This window comes from Hydra viridissima, unplaced genomic scaffold (assembly GCF_058129835.1).
Source record: "Hydra viridissima isolate aposymbiotic clone 2 unplaced genomic scaffold, HvirCarnegie_v1 scaffold_16, whole genome shotgun sequence".
In the NCBI taxonomy this organism is placed as follows: Eukaryota; Metazoa; Cnidaria; class Hydrozoa; order Anthoathecata; family Hydridae; genus Hydra; species Hydra viridissima.
In genome coordinates this window covers 803,028-821,883 of record NW_028324315.1, presented here as the reverse complement: position 1 = coordinate 821,883, position 18,856 = coordinate 803,028, and the positions used below count along the sequence as shown (strand labels likewise).

The following is an 18,856-nucleotide window of genomic DNA, read 5'->3' as shown; positions in this document are numbered from 1 at the left end:
TGCACCTACGAGTCTGATATTTTCCATGTTTTATAACTAAATTAACATGAAAAGAAACCATGGTACATTCAAATTATGATTTGTGTTTTTTTTTATGGCTATTATTGCTTTTTGCTGAATAAGTAATAAGATGATTACAACAATTTTTTTTTTAAAAAAGTTAATAAAAGTCTGGATGAAGATTATTTATGCGGATTGATAGGGCACATCTGTGGAAAATACGACATAGTTTTTCAGTTACAAAATTTCTCTTTTGAGTTAAGATAAGAAGATCAACTTATATTCCGGGTAAACGGTACCACTTCTGGGAAAAAGCATTTTTAAAATTGTAAATAAATTGTCAGCTTCGATGGATTACATAGGAGGACATCTTCAACTATTAAAAATTGAAAAATAATTTCAAGATATTTTGTAAAAACATGTCAAATTCGAATAAAGTTTTCGATCTTGGGGTAGGTTTACCACCATTTGTAAACATCTTTTGTCCTATCTTGATTTACAACTAGAATTAATTGAGCTGATAAAGATGCAACTTTGAATTAAGTGGTTTCTTTATGTAACACCATTTTAGACCATTTAGAAGTTTGAAGGACGGAAAAATCAATGACCAGGATGCAACACAACTGTAGAGAATAACGGGGTTTTTAAGTATTCGCGCCCCTCTTAATGTTTAATGATACTTATAACGGGGTTATTTTTCATTTTAGTGATTACTATACATTTGTTTCGCTAATTGATTTAAGATTTACGCTGTGCGTCTTTGTATTACTGAACACAGCGATAAATTGCCAAATGAAATAAAAAAGGCTGAAATAAGCAAGGCTGAAATAAGCAAGGTTGAAATAAGTAAGGCTAAAATAAGCAATGCTGAAATAAGCAAGGCTGAAATAAGCAAAGCTGAAATAAGAAAGGATGTTGAGCTTATGTACAATATCCGGGAATAATACTCTGAGACATCAGATGCAAGTGAGTGTAAATTCATTTTGCAAAATACAACAATATTCTCAAATGGAATACAAAATAATTCATAAACATACAGTGTTACTTGAAAAATACTTTGTTTTGGTAGAAGAACCGTTTTAACAGTGTATTCTTCCTTTTCATGGACGGTCAAAACCAAAAATAACTGTTTAAAAAGTAATAATTCATAAAATAAACAACTGAATGCAAATTTAATTAAATTTAAACAAGATTTAAATAAAAAATTAAAAGTTTTAATTTTCTTTTGATTATTACTATTTTTTTTTTCATTTAATTTTTTGCTAAAGAAAAATTTTCTTGTAGAAAAGAAAACATTACCAAACAATATTTGTTGATGATTTTTCGCATCGAATTTAACAAACCTTAAAATGAAATGGTTCGGGAATTTTTTATTCAGTTTGTAAGATATGGAACTTGAGATACGTTCTTTAAATATGAAATTGTTACGAAACGTTTATAATTTCATCTAATTCTAACGCAGCTTGCGATTATGTCAAACACCCAGTAAAAAATTCGTTACAATAGCAACCACACGTAATCGGATTGTCAATTTTCTAATTGTATTTTAATAGTTTTTGCATTAATCTGCAGAAATGTTCCTGATTTTGGAACGCTGAATTGTGTGCTGTACAGTAAGTTATTGTTTGGATGATTTAAATATTCTGCGTATCAATTTCATTGAATAAATTCGTCTTTTGCAAATTGTTTTTTTTTTTTTTTTTAATTTAATGCGGTATTAAAAATATTACTTTGGTATAATCCAGCATTAGTACTCAAATCTTAAAATTCTAAGTCATGCGCAACGTGAAATGTCATTACGATTAAGTCCCGACAGTATTCCGACTTTGACATTACAAGAGGTATTACGAGAATGTTTGCGCAAGGAATTCTTAAACATTTAACATTCTCATGAGAATTTGTCAACTTTAATAAAGGCAATTAGCACAAAAAGTTATTTGACGGATATGTCAAAACTTATTGACATGTAAAGTCGAGGCATAAGATGTTAATAAGAGAAAAGTTCTATGGAATCAAGAAAAAAAATTCTTCCAAACTAAATCCTCCACTCAATCAAGTCAATATTTTTAAGTCAATATTTTCTTCAAACCGTCAACTGCGAAAATCGTAGACGTTGTAAATGGCCGAGAGGATCATATTTTATTGTCACATCTAATCTTTTTCTACTACCACCAATTCCTCTCATAGTTGCCGAAAGGTAGACTTTCAAACGCATCGCACCACAAAAATCACAAGCTCCTTTTGTTGGAAGAGCTATAAATTTTGATGGTATTATCTCACACCTGACTGATAAGGTCCTACTGTACGATTTCTTCTGCCCATCCGTACAATCTATTCTTCAGAATCGCTAATGCAAGATTTGTTGCATGTGCTTTGCATCTAACGTGCAGGTGAGAAATTGTTTGGTTGTTTGTCTACGTTGTGAAAATTTGTTGCAGGTTTCCCAGAGACACCAATGAATGTACCATTTTAATAACAATTATCATAATATTACCATTTGACTACAAATAAGTTGTTTACAATATCAACTCTTTTTATCCATAGTTTACAATTGCAAATTCGTCATTTTTCCTATAACTCGACCAAAGATCCCATAAAGCCATTATACCATTGTACACACTAATTGCTTCTAAACAGCTTGCAAGACTTCATTCACAACAACGATTGATTAGAAAATATATACGCTCGATGAACATTTCAGGTTGACCATGGACAGATACGAACAGGGCCGCCGAGAGGGAGGGGCCAAAGGGACAGTTTGTCCCGGGCGGCAGATGTCGATGGGGCGCCAGATGCCAAAGTAAAATAAAAATAGTTTTTTTAATCTTAAAATGCCATAATTGAAATGTATATATTACTCGCGTTATATCATTATTTTTAATTCCTTTTAAAAATATCAAACTGTGAATACAATTTAGAAATAATTCTATTCAGAATTTAGAAAGTAATAGTAAATACTTTTCAACTCTTTACGATCAACTTATTTATGGTAATTCATGTTTAAGATTTATATTTAACTATTGAAATATTGATTTATGACATTAGCTTTTTGAGATTGAGTTTATAATTTTTTGATGAGTTTGCGTAGTTGACAACGCTATTGTTTTATTGATGCGTACGGTTATTTACAGGAACTGTTAATAATGAATCGTAAAAAACTTTCTGGTGCCCAAAATAGGGCATTGGCTTCCAAAAGGGTAAAAGAATGTGAAAAAAATAAACAAATGCTCCAAGAATTACGTTGGTTTTACAAAGCTACTTTTATCAAAATACTGATTTGAAGGTGATTTAGTAGAAATATATAGGTCTATATATATATATATATATATATATATATATATATATATATATATATATATATATATATATATATATATATATATATATATATATATATATATATATATATATATATATATATATATATATATATATATATATATATAAAATTTTTGAAGCAATTTACGAATATTTTCGAAATTAATCATTTTTCACACAATGCCAATATCCGTTGCAGAGGGTGAAAGATCTTTTAGTAAACTTAAGATTGTAAAAAACCATTTCAGAGCCACCGTGGGACAAGAACGACTTTCAAACTTTATGATGTTGTCTATTGAAAATGATCTCGCGAAATCATTGTCATATGATGAAGTAATTTATAATTTTGCCTCGAAAAAAGCTCAAAAGTTTTATTTAAGTTAGGAATTGTTTATGCTGCGGTTAGTTAGCAAAAAATGAAATAAAGTTAAAGTAGCTATAAAGGCATAATGAATTTTTTTGCTTCTATGCTAAGTATATATATGAAGCGAAATCTATAAGGGCGCCAAAAAAGGTTTTGTCCCGGGCGGCTTGAAGGCTCTCGGCGGCCCTGGATACGAAGTAAAAGATACAGCTAGACATTACGTTTATATTTGACGCAGAAGTATACTTAAGTTTTTTATATATTGTAATACAACTGAAGTACAACTTAAATTGTTAAATTTCATCTTAAAAATGTCATCTATTTATCTTAAATGAAATTTGTTATGGGAGGGGGAGAGGTTTAAAATACATGACGTGCTTTTAGGAGGGTTGGTAAAATTATTATGACCTATTTGAAGGGGAGGGTGGAAGGGGTCAAAAATGGTCGCATATTGCTTGATGTGCTTATTGGACGACTTCCATTTATGAAAGATTCTTTTTTTTTAAGTCAAAGTGAAGAAGAATTAAAAATTCATATATTGCAGATTGTGTAGTTTTTGAAAATCAAAAATTTAAATATGCTTAAAAAATGCTTTTGATTTTTTCTCAAAACATATCATCAAGACAAAACTGTCTTTCATAATTACATTAAAAAATCATCATTGTTAAAAAAAATTCTTATGATATTTCCATTTTATATCAATGTTAAATATGCACAAGACCCTTTATGAGGGTATTGCATTTCACACGTGTTGAAAATGTAGTAGCCGCATGTGGTGTTCAACATACAACTATTAGTATCCTTTGGTCTTGATCCTAAAACCTTTGACTTTGATCTCGGATGTGAATCATATCCTGTAATTATAGCGTTACTTGTGAATAATTGTGTGCGTAAAAGATATGTAATTATAGCGTTACTTGTGAATAATTGTGTGCGTAAAAGATATGTCATTATAGCGTTACTTGTAAATAATTGTATGTGTGAAAAGATGTGTGAATGCCTTATAGCATTACTTGTAAATAATTGTATTTGTGAAAAGATGTGTGAATACCTAGGGAATTAACTTGTATATAAATTGTGTTAAATTTTACAAAGATACATCGGCGTTTACGCACAACTAAAAAACGATCTTTTTTATGCGAAACTACAAGCTATTTCGGCGAAATGGCGACTAAACTTGATTTAAAGTTAATTCCAGAGTTTAGTGGAAACGATCAACAGTCAGTTGCGGAGTGGCTGGAAGAGGTTGAATTGGTATGTAAAGTAATTGGTGTAACCGATCTGGCACGTGTGGTTCCTCTCCGTCTCACTGATGGTGCATTCGTAGTGTATCAACAGTTAACAAAGACTGATAAAGAAAATTTTAAGAGAATAAAGGAGGCTTTGCTTGAAGCTTTTGCCGTTGATGGATTCACAGCCTACGAGCAGTTTGTCACGAGAAAGCTGAAACATGGAGAAGCAGTTGATGTTTATTTGGCAGAACTACGAAGATTGTCTACCCTAATTGGTGGGCTACCAGACAAAGCGATCGCGTGTGCCTTTGTTGCTGGGCTCCCCGAGGAAGTTCGACGAATGCTGAGATCGAGTTCTTGTATGGACGATCTTACAACTGTTCAAATACTTGCGCGAGCAAGGACTCTGATGATCGAGGAACGGAACAACGGGATGGTGGAAAAATTTGCTGTAGCTGCAATGAAAAGTAGTGATCCGAGGTTGCTAGAAGATAAAACACAATCAGTGTGCTATGAATGCAAACTTCCCAATCACTTTGCGAGAGATTGTCATTTAAGAAGACATAATTATTGAAACAAGTCAAGTAGAAGATGGGAGTCAAACGATGTGCTGTGTTACTCGTGTCAAGAGTATGGACACATATCAAGAATGTGTCCAAAAAACGGAGTGAAGGAGAAGACGTCTGCGCCAGTTCTCTCCCTAAACAATCAATAATGGCGTTACCTACCATGCTCTTGGATATTAACGGTGTATTTCAGGATGTGCTAATTGACTCAGGGTGTACCTGCTGCATCATCTATAAAAAATGTGCGACAAAAATAACGAAGAAAGAAGTTAGCGTGGTAACTGTAAATGGACAAAAACAGCAGTGCGAAGGTGTTAGCCAAACTCGAATCACCGCGCCAAATGGAAATACAGTGTGTGTGGAAGCACTTGTGGTCAATTTCAAACCACTGGGTTTTTGTTTCATAATGGGTATGAATGGAATAGTGGCACTTGGTGGAGTATCGATTTCTGCAACGCGGGATGTTTGTTTTATGAAAAAAGAAGCATGTTTACTTGGTTTAAAAAGCGATTTGTCAATAGATGTTCATGATATGAATATAACGGCTCAGGATTTCACAGCTTCATTTGAAAAGAAAAATAGAGAATGGATAATTGCGTGGAAATGGAATACCAAACCTGAAAATCTGGTGAATAGAATTGCTGAATATACCATCCCCATCGGCATAAAACACGATTACGAAAAAGAAATTGAAGGGTGGATAGAGAAAAAATGGCTGCAAAAGTACGAAGCGAAAAAACACGGTCCAGTAAAAGGTTTGGTTCCACTTATGGCAGTGGTGCAGCAAAACAAAGGGAAAGTGCGACCAGTGTTAGACTTCAGGGAGCTGAACACGTTTATTGAACCATTTACGGCGAACACGGATGCATGTGCTGACAAACTTCGAGACTGGAGACGCCTTGGAGAAAATATTTCAATTATTGATTTATCTTCGGCCTACATGCAACTCAAAATCAGCGAGGAACTCTGGGCTTACCAAACTGTTGTGTTCCGTGGACAGAGGTTTTGTTTAACACGTTTGGGATTTGGCCTAAACGTTGCGCCCGTTATAATGAAAGCAGTTTTGGACAAAGTTCTATCGCAAGACGAAAAGATCTGGAAGGGAACATCATCATACATTGATGATATTCTTGTAAATGAAGACATCGTATCAGTTCGCAGTGTACTTGATCATTTGGATATGTATGGACTACATTGTAAGCCGGCGGTTCGTGTGTCCGAAGGGGCGAGAGTTCTAGGATTACAAGTTGGAATTGAAAATAAGAAGTTATTTTGGAAGAGAGACAACGATTTTGGTGAAGTTCCAAGTTCTCTAACGAGGCGAAAAATCTTCTCTTTATGTGGAAAAATGACAGGGAATTTTCCAGTTTGTGGTTGGTTGCGTGTAGCTTCGTCATTTGTTAAAAGGACGGCAAACGCCCTAACGAAAACATGGGATGAGAAGATACAATGCGATTTTGTTGAAAAAATGGTGAACGATATGGTAAAAAGAACACGTAACGACGATCCTGCCAAAGGAGTTTGGAATGTTTATGGCAACGAGGCAACAGTGTGGGCGGATGCTAGTTCACTAGCGCTAGGTGTGAGTATCGAAGTTGATTGCAATATAATCGAAGACGCTTGTTGGTTAAGAAAAGATGATACAACACATATAAACATGTCTGAACTCGATGCAGTAATCAAAGGACTAAACATGGGTCTCAATTGGAAGATGAATGTCTTGCATATTTGCACTGATTCGAAAGCAGTATTACATTGGGTCACCGATGCACTGACTGGAAAATCTAGATTGAAGACAAAGGCTTCAAACGAAATGCTGATTAGAAGACGGCTTCAGACCATTACGAATATTGTGGACGAATACAAACTCAGAGTGGATATTAAACTAGTGCCCTCGGAGTCTAACTTAGCCGATGTACTTACTCGAGTGCCTGGAAGTTGGATGAAAATGATCGATAAGCCCACTGAACTTGCTGCAGGTGGAACGATTAGTGCTTCTCTATCTCCCAAAGAAATAAACCATGTTCATAAGTCCACGGGACATTATGGTGTGAAGAGAACATTGTATTTTGTTCGTAGAATTGACCCATCAGTAAGCAGGGAAGAAGTCAGGCAAGTGGTTGAAAAATGTGTAGCCTGCCAATCAATTGATCCAAGTCCGATAAAGTGGCCGAAAGGGAAGATCGAAGTAAAAGGGACGTGGCAACGGCTTGGTATGGATATAACTCATTATGAGGGGCAACATTTTCTTACCCTGATTGACTGTGGGCCTTCACGATATGCAATATGGCGCCATCTTAAAGACCAAACTAGTGCATGTGTCATTCAGGAATTAAACGAAATCTTTCTTGAACGAGGCGGTCCAAACGAAATTCTGACGGATAATGATACAGCATTTCGAAGCACATTATTTTCGCAATTTATGAACAAATGGAACGTTAAACTTCGCTTTAGGTGCGCTTACGTTCCTTCAGGGAATGGAATTGCAGAACGGTGCCATCGAACAGTGAAAAGAACGGCGAAGAGAGTTCCGTGCAGCATACCCGAGGCAGTTTATTGGTATAACGTCAGCCCAAAAGACTGTTGTAAGTCATCTACAGCACCCGCAAATAAATTATACCATTACGAAATTAGAGTTAGAGGAATTGACGACGATAAAAACGCATATGAACCTCATGAGAAGATCACCAACAAGTTTAAACTCGGCGATGAAGTGTGGGTAAAGCCCCTGGACAACCGATGTGACTCTCAATACAAAATTGGGAGAATTACAGGAATCATTTCGGAGCAAACGGTAAAAATGGACAAAGTATCCCGGCACATACGCGACCTAAGACCCGTCAGAGTTGATAACAAGTCGAATGAGGATCTAGAAGATGATGAAGAACTGTGCGTTGTGTTACCTGAAGACGAGACAAACCAGACGCCAATGTTGCGAAGAAGCACCCGAAAAAGGATGGCACCTGAGCGATATAGTCCGTGAGGTGAAGTGGTCGTTATGACCAAGGGGGAGTGTAATTATAGCGTTACTTGTGAATAATTGTGTGCGTAAAAGATATGTAATTATAGCGTTACTTGTGAATAATTGTGTGCGTAAAAGATATGTCATTATAGCGTTACTTGTAAATAATTGTATGTGTGAAAAGATGTGTGAATGCCTTATAGCATTACTTGTAAATAATTGTATTTGTGAAAAGATATGTGTGAATGCCTAGGGAATGCCTACTTGTAAATAATTGTATGTGTGAAAAGATATGTGTGAATACCTAGGGAATTAACTTGTATATAAATTGTGTTAAATTTTACAAAGATACATCGGCGTTTACGCACAACTAAAAAACGATCTTTTTTATGCGAAACTACATATCCCTAAACTCCTGTAAAGTTTCTTGTAGGATTTCTAAATATTTATCTAAGCATGATTTTTCCCTAAAAATGCATGCTTAGATAAATATTTTTTTTTTATAAGGAACATTAACGGGACAGAAGTATTTAGAGGCCTTTATGTTAAACAGTTGTGAGACTCACAATAGAGTGAGCCGTGCTTTATATATATATATATATATATATATATATATATATATATATATATATATATATATATATATATATATATATATATATATATATATATATATATATATATATATATAATTAAGGCATTAAAAGATAAAGAACTTAAAAATACAATCAGATAAACGAAGTTTTAAACATTTGGAAACCAACATGTCACTTTCCATTTTTTAAGACAAATGGGAAAAATACATAACAACCACATTTTTGTATTAACTTTTATAAAAGATTAATATAGAAATAACTGAGCCAAACTTTTTTAAAAAACGTTGAATAATAACTTGATATTGAGATTTAATCTTTCCTTTTGTATTTTTCTCACTAACTATTTTATTTAAAAAAATATCCTCACGAAATTTTAAAAAACTTGAACTTTGAATGAAGCCATCTTTGGAAGCATGCCGATAATCATGCAAGTCAGTGCATTTGCTGAGCTCAGGTAGAAAGTAGTTTGTCCTATAATTATTATTTTGTTTGCAGAACGCTGTTGCGTGGTATGATAACTCGAACATTACTCTCGCTATTTTTGATAATTATATCATTTTTCAAATTTGTCGCTTTGGATTTTGATTTTTTTATCGACAAAAGAAGCTTAAAAGAAGATCTAGGTTAGTCAATTTTTTTGAAACTGTTAGAGGAAGAATTAGAAATAGGTCTCTTTATGTGTTTCTTACATAGATGTCCTGTCAAAAGTAATTCGTTTTTAAGATACATAAATAAATTTTGATCAAGTTTGGTATTTCAGGTATCACCCTTGATGACTCTGTCTTTTTGGTGAATAATGGCTATATAGCACCGCTGTTTAAAAATGTCTTCAGCAACATTTTTTTGCCACTTGCTCCTAATGTCACGCGAATTCGTCTTAAAAGAACTAATTCTAAGGTGAGAGCTATTCTAATAGTTAAACATATTTCATCTGTGTGTATTGTGTGAGTCTATATATATTCATCTACCTCCCTAAAAGCAAATATCTAAAAAATCATTCCCAAAATTTTAAGCTCAACAAGATCACTCAATGCTTCCCCCTTTTAGAAAAAATGAACTCGAAAACCAATGGTTAATTTCAAGAATATAGGGGGTAAATAAAATATTTTTAATTTCTTTTTTTTTTTTTTTTTTTCTTATAAATACATATTTATACATATATGAGTAAAAACAAGTGCTTTTTGTTTTCCAAAAGTATCAATCCAGTATTTTGAATCTGAAAAAGAAATGCAGTTGAATCAAACAGTCATTACTCATGTTGCTAACAAAAATCATAGGATTATAATTGTCCATTTTACAGTGCGTTATTTTAAATTCAGATTTTAAAGAAGAGTAACAGTTTCAGAAGAAGTTGATAAAAAAAATTCTACAACAGATAGCTTACAACCAATTTTTGTAGTTTGAAACATCAAAAAAGACCATCATTCTTGTCTTTCTGATTCAATTTTTTGAATTTCTTATTTATCCTACTTATAATCAAACTGTACTGAGCTGGCTTCATTAGAAAAGAGTAAGGCTGTTTTTTCTTGAAAAGGTTGGTTTTCCCATCTGTAGTCAAACTGTCTCTACCTATAGATATTCTGGTGTTGTTCATAATGCTAGATTCATATGGTTTGCAGCTTCTCTCCAATTAACTTTAGTTTTTCCACCAGAACACAAAGCTGAAGATAGAAATGTTGATTAGTGATTTCATTGTTTGTTTTTATGCCTAATTCTATTTACTGTCTAATAATGCTATCAAACCTCCCTCCTAAAAAAGGAAGCAGTGCAACATTGTATTGGTACAGCAGACTTTGTACCAAATGAGATCATCACTGTTTAGAACTTTGTACCAAACCTATTGATGCAGTTCTATACTCTTTGTACAACCATAAACTAGTATTTGAATTGTAATTATTATTACTAATTATTATCATTATAATTGTCATCATCATCATCACCATCATCATCATCATCATCATCATCATCATCATCAGGGTCAGAGCATCAGCAAAGATCTCCCTTCTTTGGCCCTCTTGTTTGATAAATTTTCGTATATGTTTCACATGCTTTAGTTGGGAGTAAATAATAGGTGATTGGCCTTCTTTTCCATTCATAATCTGTCTTTACGAAACTCTTAAAACTGAAGAGTTTAAAGCTTGATACTTTTTTTGTTTGTCAGAAGTTCTTCAGTGCTAAAAATATTTTTTTGGTATTAGTTACAATCTCTTTTTTTTAATTCATGTAAATTTTACCAACATTTAACCACACAAAATTTAAATTCCTCACAGTCAAAATTGAAAGAATAAGAAAATTCTTATATAATAGGAATATTTTGACTATTTCAATTTCAACATAATGGAATAATGATAGCTAATAATTATAAGCTCAAAAATTCTATTTTTAATATTATTATTATTATTACTATTATTATTATTATTATTACTACTAATACTACTACTAATACTACTTATCAAATATTGCTATTATTATTGCAATATATCTTACTTTTGTAAAGTTGTACTAAAGCACATAAGCAAATTGTTTCTGTTAAACTTCCTGCTTAAACATACAAGTGATCTATGTGCTTTAGTCTTAGAATTTACTTGCAAGAAAAGACTGTAATTTTTATGTTTTGTTTAGAAGTACCGAATATCTCATAAATTAACTTCTTCAAATCATGCCATCTTGAAAGATCCTTCAGAAGTAATAGACAACTATGACACAGATTTGCATGGTGCGTCAAATAAATTGTGTATTTTGTCCATATTTTAGTATTTTGTTGTTAACTTATGAATCTCTGATTAGATAAGACTAATAAAGATTACTTGTTTTCAAATACATTGTACATTGTGCTTTAGACTTTATATGTTTTAAAACCATCCACAGAATTTCATTTTTTTAATGGTTTAAATTTTTTTGTTGTTTATAAACTTATCAAAAAACATTCATGAGAAATATTTTGAAATATTCCAAAGGTGTAAACCCCCTATCATGACCTAAATATGTTAACTGATGAAAGCTACAAGTAGGTGGTAGAGTTGTTATAATATTGCACCTTGTAGTTCTGATTCTTTTATGTAATTGAAGCTAACACGTTTGATATTCTCAATACAAAATTTAAACATGGCTTCTGATGTGAGTATTTGGTTTTGGTATGGTTATTTTAAACTTTCTTTTTACAGTATCACTTATCCCATTGCCCAGTGACTTTTCGTGGGCCATGGCAATTAAGTTTCATTCATCTTTATGACTAAATTTGTTTTCTAGTTGGCATATATTCTAAAAGCTTTTACATTTTTTTTACTGTCCTCAATCATCATTAAATAAATGTATTTTAGACAGATTGGGAAATTTTTTTTTAATGTGGGTATGATTAGTAGAAATATTTTGTAAACAAAAGGTTACATTGTCTGTTATTTCATTTGATATAAAACACTGAGATGTATATCTGTGTCTTTATAGTATATCAATAATGGAATGTAAAGAAAATTGTTGGGTGTTCCGGTGATGACTTTGTATTTCATCCTGGACTATGAAAGCATAATTTTCAGCTAAGTCACTAATAATTAAATGATGAATCTTGATGAATCCAAACTCTTTTTTAGTTGATTAAGGTACTGGGAGTAGGCAATAAAAGAATGATCTTGTAGCTTTTCAAAGTTACACCAGATAGACATCTCTATTATATACTATTAATCTCCATTATTATGTAATATACTAAAGGATAAATTGAAGACATGAATTTCTCTAACAATCTTAAACAATAGTTTAAACTTAAAAATTTGTAAATAAACACAGGGCAAATCGTTGAAAACAAAAAAAAAAGACAACCGTTAATGACTTTAGCCAACAAGCATTAGCCAATGACATTAGAACAAAATTCATACGCATACACATTCAGATAATAAAAGTTTAATGAAAGTTGGAATATCTGCTGACAAATTCAATAGTGTTGCACAATCTGTTTGCTATTGCTTGTAGTTTATCTCAAAGTCATGTTTATATATTCCAAAAGTTATACAAGTATGTTGTTACTGGTTCTTTACCAGCACAATTAGCTAACTTTGCAAGCATGAAACTGAGCAAGCATGCATTCTTCATTTTCCACTGAGCTCACAGTCTTTCAGATTTAAGATTTCACAAATATTTAATGTGTCAACTAGCAATTTTTCATTTTGTGGATAAACAAACACAAACAAAATGTGTGCAACCAGCACCTGGCCAAAATTTTATGGATATTCTTTCCTATGCTTACATAACCTTTGTTTTTAGCCATAGTTTGACCAAAAATTCCTTGAGTTGTAAAACTTTTTAACAGAATCTTCTACATCTTTAGGAAAAACTTTACCATGATATAATGGAGAAATAGCTAACAATCATTTTTCATGAAAAAGCTGTCCGGCTTTCTTTGTCTGATATTCTTTAACTGCTTTCTTTTGTCTGATATTTTTTAACTGCAAAGTGATTTTGAACTTCTAAGATTGACCAACTTGGGGGGTGAAAAGTGGGAGAAGTTAAACAATAGTTCATCTGTTAGAGCTCTGAATTTTTTTTTTTTTTTAATCAAGTTTATAATTTTGTCAAAGTTTTTACTTTTCTTTTAGATTCTATTTGTTTCATTCCACATTTTTTCTGAGGGAACATTGATGTGATTTTAAATTTTTCAAGTTCTTTACCATTTAATTATGCATACCTTTTGTTTTTCTTCTGAGTGTAGATGTTTTTAATGATTTTGAATGAGATTTTAGAGGATATATCAAAATCCTGAAGATCTAAAATTTGGTTGGTTCAGCATGGAAAACAGAAGTTATTAATTCTCACACTCTAAATTAGTTTACAATAAATTATAATATATTAGTAAATAATCTAAAACCTTAAGTTTTATACAATTCTTTTTTATAAAACTTTACTAACAGCAAATTGATTTTATCAAGTCTAACAGATGTTGGCATATAGTTTAGCTGTAATCAACCCTTTTTGTTTTTTGAAATTGAGAACTAAAAGAATTATTGTTCCAAAAAGAATTCTGGATACATTGTTATTATGGCTAACTTGCTTGAAACAAGAAAGAAAAAAAGTCACAAAAAAAATAATATTTCTATTATTTCAAAAATATTATCTCCATTCAGATCAATTGAAACAGACTATTTAATAAAAATCTTGTTTACTTTTAGATGTAACTATAAAATTTGTTTGCACCGGCCTTGTAACTGGCATTGCAGATGTTACTTACAATTTTGAAGTTGTAAATCTGATAAAGAAAACGAGCGAAGAAGCAAACATAAATGTGAGAAAAATATGTTTGCAAAATGTGACAGGTGGTCTTTAACTTGTTTATATGTAAATGTTGTGTCTAATACTTTGAAATTTTTTAATAATTTTGTTAATTTTTTAATAATTTATTTTAATTCTTTTTAATTCAGGGATTCTTTCATCTTCTGTTAAAAGAGATGCTACAAATGTTATGGTTGTTGTTGTTTTGTTGCTTGTTCCTTTTTTAACTCTCCTGTTGTTGCTTAAACTGTTTGGCACAAAATTATTTTGCAAGTCAAAGAGAGAAACTGCAGCATTTTTGAAATCGTAAGAAACATGTAGTACTATTTGTGCCATATTCACCACAGACATATGCCTTACAACAGACAACTATATAGTTCGTATAATGTGAAGTATGAAACCCTCAAGTTTTGTAAAAAAAAGACAAAAAACAGTTTTTCTTAAAAGGTTAATATGAATAAAATCTTTCAGGTTTATTCACATAACCATTTGAATGCTAAGCAGTTTACACTGTATGCAAATGCAGGTTCTAAAAAATTACAAATCATTTGTGTAGTAGTGTAGACTTTTTTTTAGTGAGGGGGAGGGGGAGGGTAGGAACTTTTGGGAAAAAAATGTCTGGTAAAAGAAAAGAAAGAAAGGATCTAAAACATAAAAATAAATCATTTTTTATTGTAATTAACAAAAATTCCCTAACTTTATACTAATATTAGCACAATAATTTATACAAATATTAGCACAACGTTTTTTCTGATAAAACTGCCTACTTGCTTTTTATGTTTTGGTAGTAACAGTCAGAATGCTGATTGTTTTGCGAGGGATAAAAAACCAAGAACACACCTTGGGTGTTCTTGTCCTTTTTTATCCCCTGCAAAATTTGATTTAATTTTATCTATCATTTAAATTATGAATTGAAGGAAATAAACGTTAATTTATATTTTTATGTAGAACAGGTTCAACTCGTTCCGCTGATATTGATTATGATCAGATGCTAAAGATGAGCTCCTTTGAACATAGCCATGAATACTCAAAGAACTCAAGACACAGTAAAAGAAAAAGCAAAGAGAAAATTCGTTCTGAAAAACTTCTTAATCATGCTAAAAAGGTTCAGATTTTTTTAAAAAGGTTTTCAAGAGATTTTTACATTTGTTTTTTTATTTTTGAATGCATTTTACTTTTTTTGGAACAATTTTTTAAAGATTGCAATGCGGAATTCGCTGGAGATAAAAGGCAAAAGTCAATTTTCCGTTTGAAGGCTGTGGTTTCATAATTACTTTCAGCTGCGAGTTTGATTGTGACATTCCAAGATATACTAACGAATGATAGTGTTCAAGAAAATATATAAATCGTATAAAAGGTTTATTAAAAGAATACTTGCAAGTACTTTAGAATGGGTTCAGACGTTTCATAAGCCTTCATGCTTGTTTTGCATCAGGATTGCAGGAGTGCGTATTAATGTTCTATTAGCAAATCTTTTTTTTTATGGTCTTATTTGCTGAATTTATTTTTACAGGATTATAACGAACCATCACAGTGCTTTATCGAAATATTTTGATAAGTGTACTTTAGAATTATTGATTTTACTTTTAAAACTATGAGAGTGATTCTCGTTTTAGAATTATTGATGTTACTTTTAACTATGACTTTTAACTGAGTGAATCTCGTTTTAAAATTTTCCGGTTCATTTGGATTTGATTTTTTCTGCGTTCATATTTTGTTGTATTTTTTTTTTATTGAGAAAAAGTATTTTTATAACTTTGGTTTCTTATGAAAAGTTTTTATTCTTTTTTGATGCGATATCCTTAACACTCCCTTCTTGATGAAACAGTCTTTTAAAAAACACCCTGTTTTTGAAACGCCCTGTTTTTGAAACTACCGACTCGTCTAATAGAATTTTACGCATGTTCAGGTTTAAAAGAAGGGAGAAATCGTAGCATATTATCTAAAACCTGGGGGGGGGGGGGGGTTTATTAGATGTTTATCTTGCTGTCAAGCAGTCGTTGAAATATTTAACACCAGATCAATCTATTGATAAAAGATCTCTAAAAGATAATTGGTTGATGTGAGGCTCATTTTCTCTATTCTTCTAAGATTCCAGGGCACAAAATTTAACCACTAAATTATATAGCTGATCTAGACGCCCTCTGAGTGAAATTCGCTTGAAATGCATGTATTTTTATTTGTTGATGACACTTTAGGAACGTGCAACAAGAAAATATATATATTTGCCTAAAATCAATAAAAAGCTGAAAAGAGGCGAATGTGTGTTTCAGTGCAGTAAAGGTGGACTGTTATTTGTAAAATGGGAAGACACAAAAGAAGTCCTTATGTTGAGTAATTGTCATAAAGCTGATCTTACAGAAGTGATGAAAACTTTGAAAGACGGCTCAAAATGTAGTGCTCCTTGCCCAGAGATGATTGCGTTTTATCTCGAAATTATGGGAGGGGTGGACTTTATGAACTGGATCGTAAATCGAACAAATGGTGGAAGAAAGTGTTTTATCGCTTACTTATGATGTCCCCTGTAAATGCTTGGATAAAACGTAAGGAGGCCACAAATAACAATATTCCTTTGAAACAATTTTTGGTTCCCCTGGCAGAGGAAATTATAAATGAGGGAAGAAAAACTGCAGCTGTACAACGTTCATTGTCGAGAGGGAGACCATCTATGAAAAAAGTGCGACAGGAAAATCTCCACATCTTCCTGTGGAAGGAACACCAAGACGTAGATGCAGAAGATGTGCGGAAAACCAAACACAAAAACGGACAAAAGTAATTTGTCTGGAATATGACCTTCCATTATGTTCAAAACGTTTTGCAGCCTATCTTGCATAAAATATTTTGTAATATCCATGTAATTTCATTTTTGTTTATGTCAATTAGTTATGTTATGCTCAAAATATACAATATTTATTGAGCAAAAATGCTTTATTATATAACAATAAAGAATTCAGCTTTTTTCAAGAACAACATTTATATGATACTGATGGTACACATATGAACCACTAGAGAAGACTGCTGGTACAATATGTACCACCATCCCCGCCAACCCCTTTATCTTTTAGTTGCACTTTTCCAATAGATTAGGTTTTATTGACTAACAAAATTATAAAAACACAAAAAAAACATACTCGTACTTTCTTAAAAAAAAAACCGTCTCGAAAGGGTTAAGTCGCTAACTTTGTATTTGCTGAACATTCTCTGGATTAAGTCTAAAAAGCCTGTTTTTACCTGTAATATGAGAACCGATGAAGTGAAAGAGATTAAATTTCAGCCTATGAGCATTCCAAATTGGCTTTCTCAAGGGGAATCAATTGATTGAAGACTTAAACAGGTTACAGGGTTTCTTTTTTATGCTTCCATTTCTAATGGCAGAGACTATTTTGTAACCATAAAATTGACCAGTGGATAAATTATTCAAATATATTCTGAGCAATTCTTTCAGCAAGGTTCATAATGTTTTTGAATATTTTTTTGTGTGAATTGGAAAAGATACCTGCCACCGAGTTCTCGGCATATTGTGTAAGATTCGTCTTTTATTTTTGTATATTTTTATACATAATAGTTTATTTTTGACGAACCTTAAGCTATTAACAGCATTTTTTTAAATATTAACCATAAAAAAACAAAAACAAAATCAATTAAATTGGTCCAGAATTCGAATTCCTTTTCATGAGTTTTTATGGTCAACTCATTTAGTAGTATCCTAATTAACTATCTTTGCATCAGCCCCTGCTGTAGTTGCAGTAGCAGTTGTTTCTTTTATTAATAATACTTGTTTTTATCCCTACTTCTTTTATTATCATACTTTTTTTTTTTTATCACTTTTTTATTACATTTTTTTAATAATACTTCTTTTATCCCTCTTAATCTGATCCTGAAATTTATTCAGTAAAAAAAAAAATTTGATAATGTTCAGTATCATCGTTTAACAATAAATTTTCGTTGCTAAATAAGTTCCTTTGTTTTGCTGTTGAAATTAGAACCATTTTTCCTGATTCTTTGTTGTTTGCTGCGTTTCTTCGTATTTCTTTTGCTTTAACTATAGATGAACTAATTTTCTTAAACATTTCAGAAAGTACTGTAAGTACTAGAAACAAGCATTAATTTCTTTAATTGCTATTTGTAAACACGAGTAGGGGAAACAGGGGCTAGTTGGCTACAGAACTTTTTTGAGGATATCAAATTGCACTTAAAAAAAAAAATATTTGGTAAGCATGTTCAAGTGTCAGACATTATAAAAAAAATAATTGGTGGCCCAAAAAGGGCCTCCAAAAAAGAAAAAAATATGTGCCAACTTACTCCTACCCGGGGTAAGTTGTCTATACTCTCAGGGAAAATTGGCACACCATATTAAGAGACAAGTTTAGCAACATTAAGCATATCTTTCAAACGCATCTGTTTTATGAAAAGTCTTGATGATTTTTATCCAACAATATTTTTTGACATTAACTTTTATTACTCTTAAGTCAATCGAATAGACTTTCCCTCTATAAAAATAGCATAAACAATATTTTTTGTAACACTTTTAGAATTTACAGGCCTGTCTACTTTTTTTTTTA

At 31.8% G+C, this 18,856-nt stretch overlaps 2 protein-coding genes across 2 annotated transcripts; both read left to right on the top strand.

The window, feature by feature from the left end:
* Nucleotides 1-5,628: 5,628 nt before the first annotated feature.
* LOC145198588 (uncharacterized) lies at nt 5,629-8,463 on the top strand. Its single transcript, XM_080074138.2, has one exon. The coding sequence runs from the start codon at nt 5,629-5,631 to the stop codon at nt 8,461-8,463; it is 2,835 nt and encodes a 944-aa protein (XP_079930264.2).
* A 1,035-nt stretch (nt 8,464-9,498) lies between these two features.
* On the top strand, nt 9,499-15,852 carry LOC145181554 (uncharacterized). Its single transcript, XM_090074017.1, has 7 exons — nt 9,499-9,661; nt 9,799-9,935; nt 11,661-11,754; nt 14,195-14,338; nt 14,444-14,600; nt 15,243-15,399; nt 15,494-15,852. The coding sequence occupies exons 1-7, from the start codon at nt 9,550-9,552 to the stop codon at nt 15,545-15,547; spliced, it is 855 nt and encodes a 284-aa protein (XP_089930143.1). The 5' UTR covers nt 9,499-9,549; the 3' UTR covers nt 15,548-15,852.
* The last annotated feature ends 3,004 nt before the right edge of the window (nt 15,853-18,856 follow it).

Coding starts and splice junctions, on each gene's coding strand:
- LOC145198588 (XM_080074138.2), top strand. CDS start 5,629: ATGGCGTTACCTACCATGCTCTTGGATATTAACGGTGTATTTCAGGAT.
- LOC145181554 (XM_090074017.1), top strand. CDS start 9,550: ATGATAACTCGAACATTACTCTCGCTATTTTTGATAATTATATCATTT. Junction 11,755..14,194: donor CTATGACACAGATTTGCATG/GTGCGTCAAATA, acceptor GTTTACTTTTAG/ATGTAACTATAAAATTTGTT. Junction 15,400..15,493: donor TTCTTAATCATGCTAAAAAG/GTTCAGATTTTT, acceptor AATTTTTTAAAG/ATTGCAATGCGGAATTCGCT.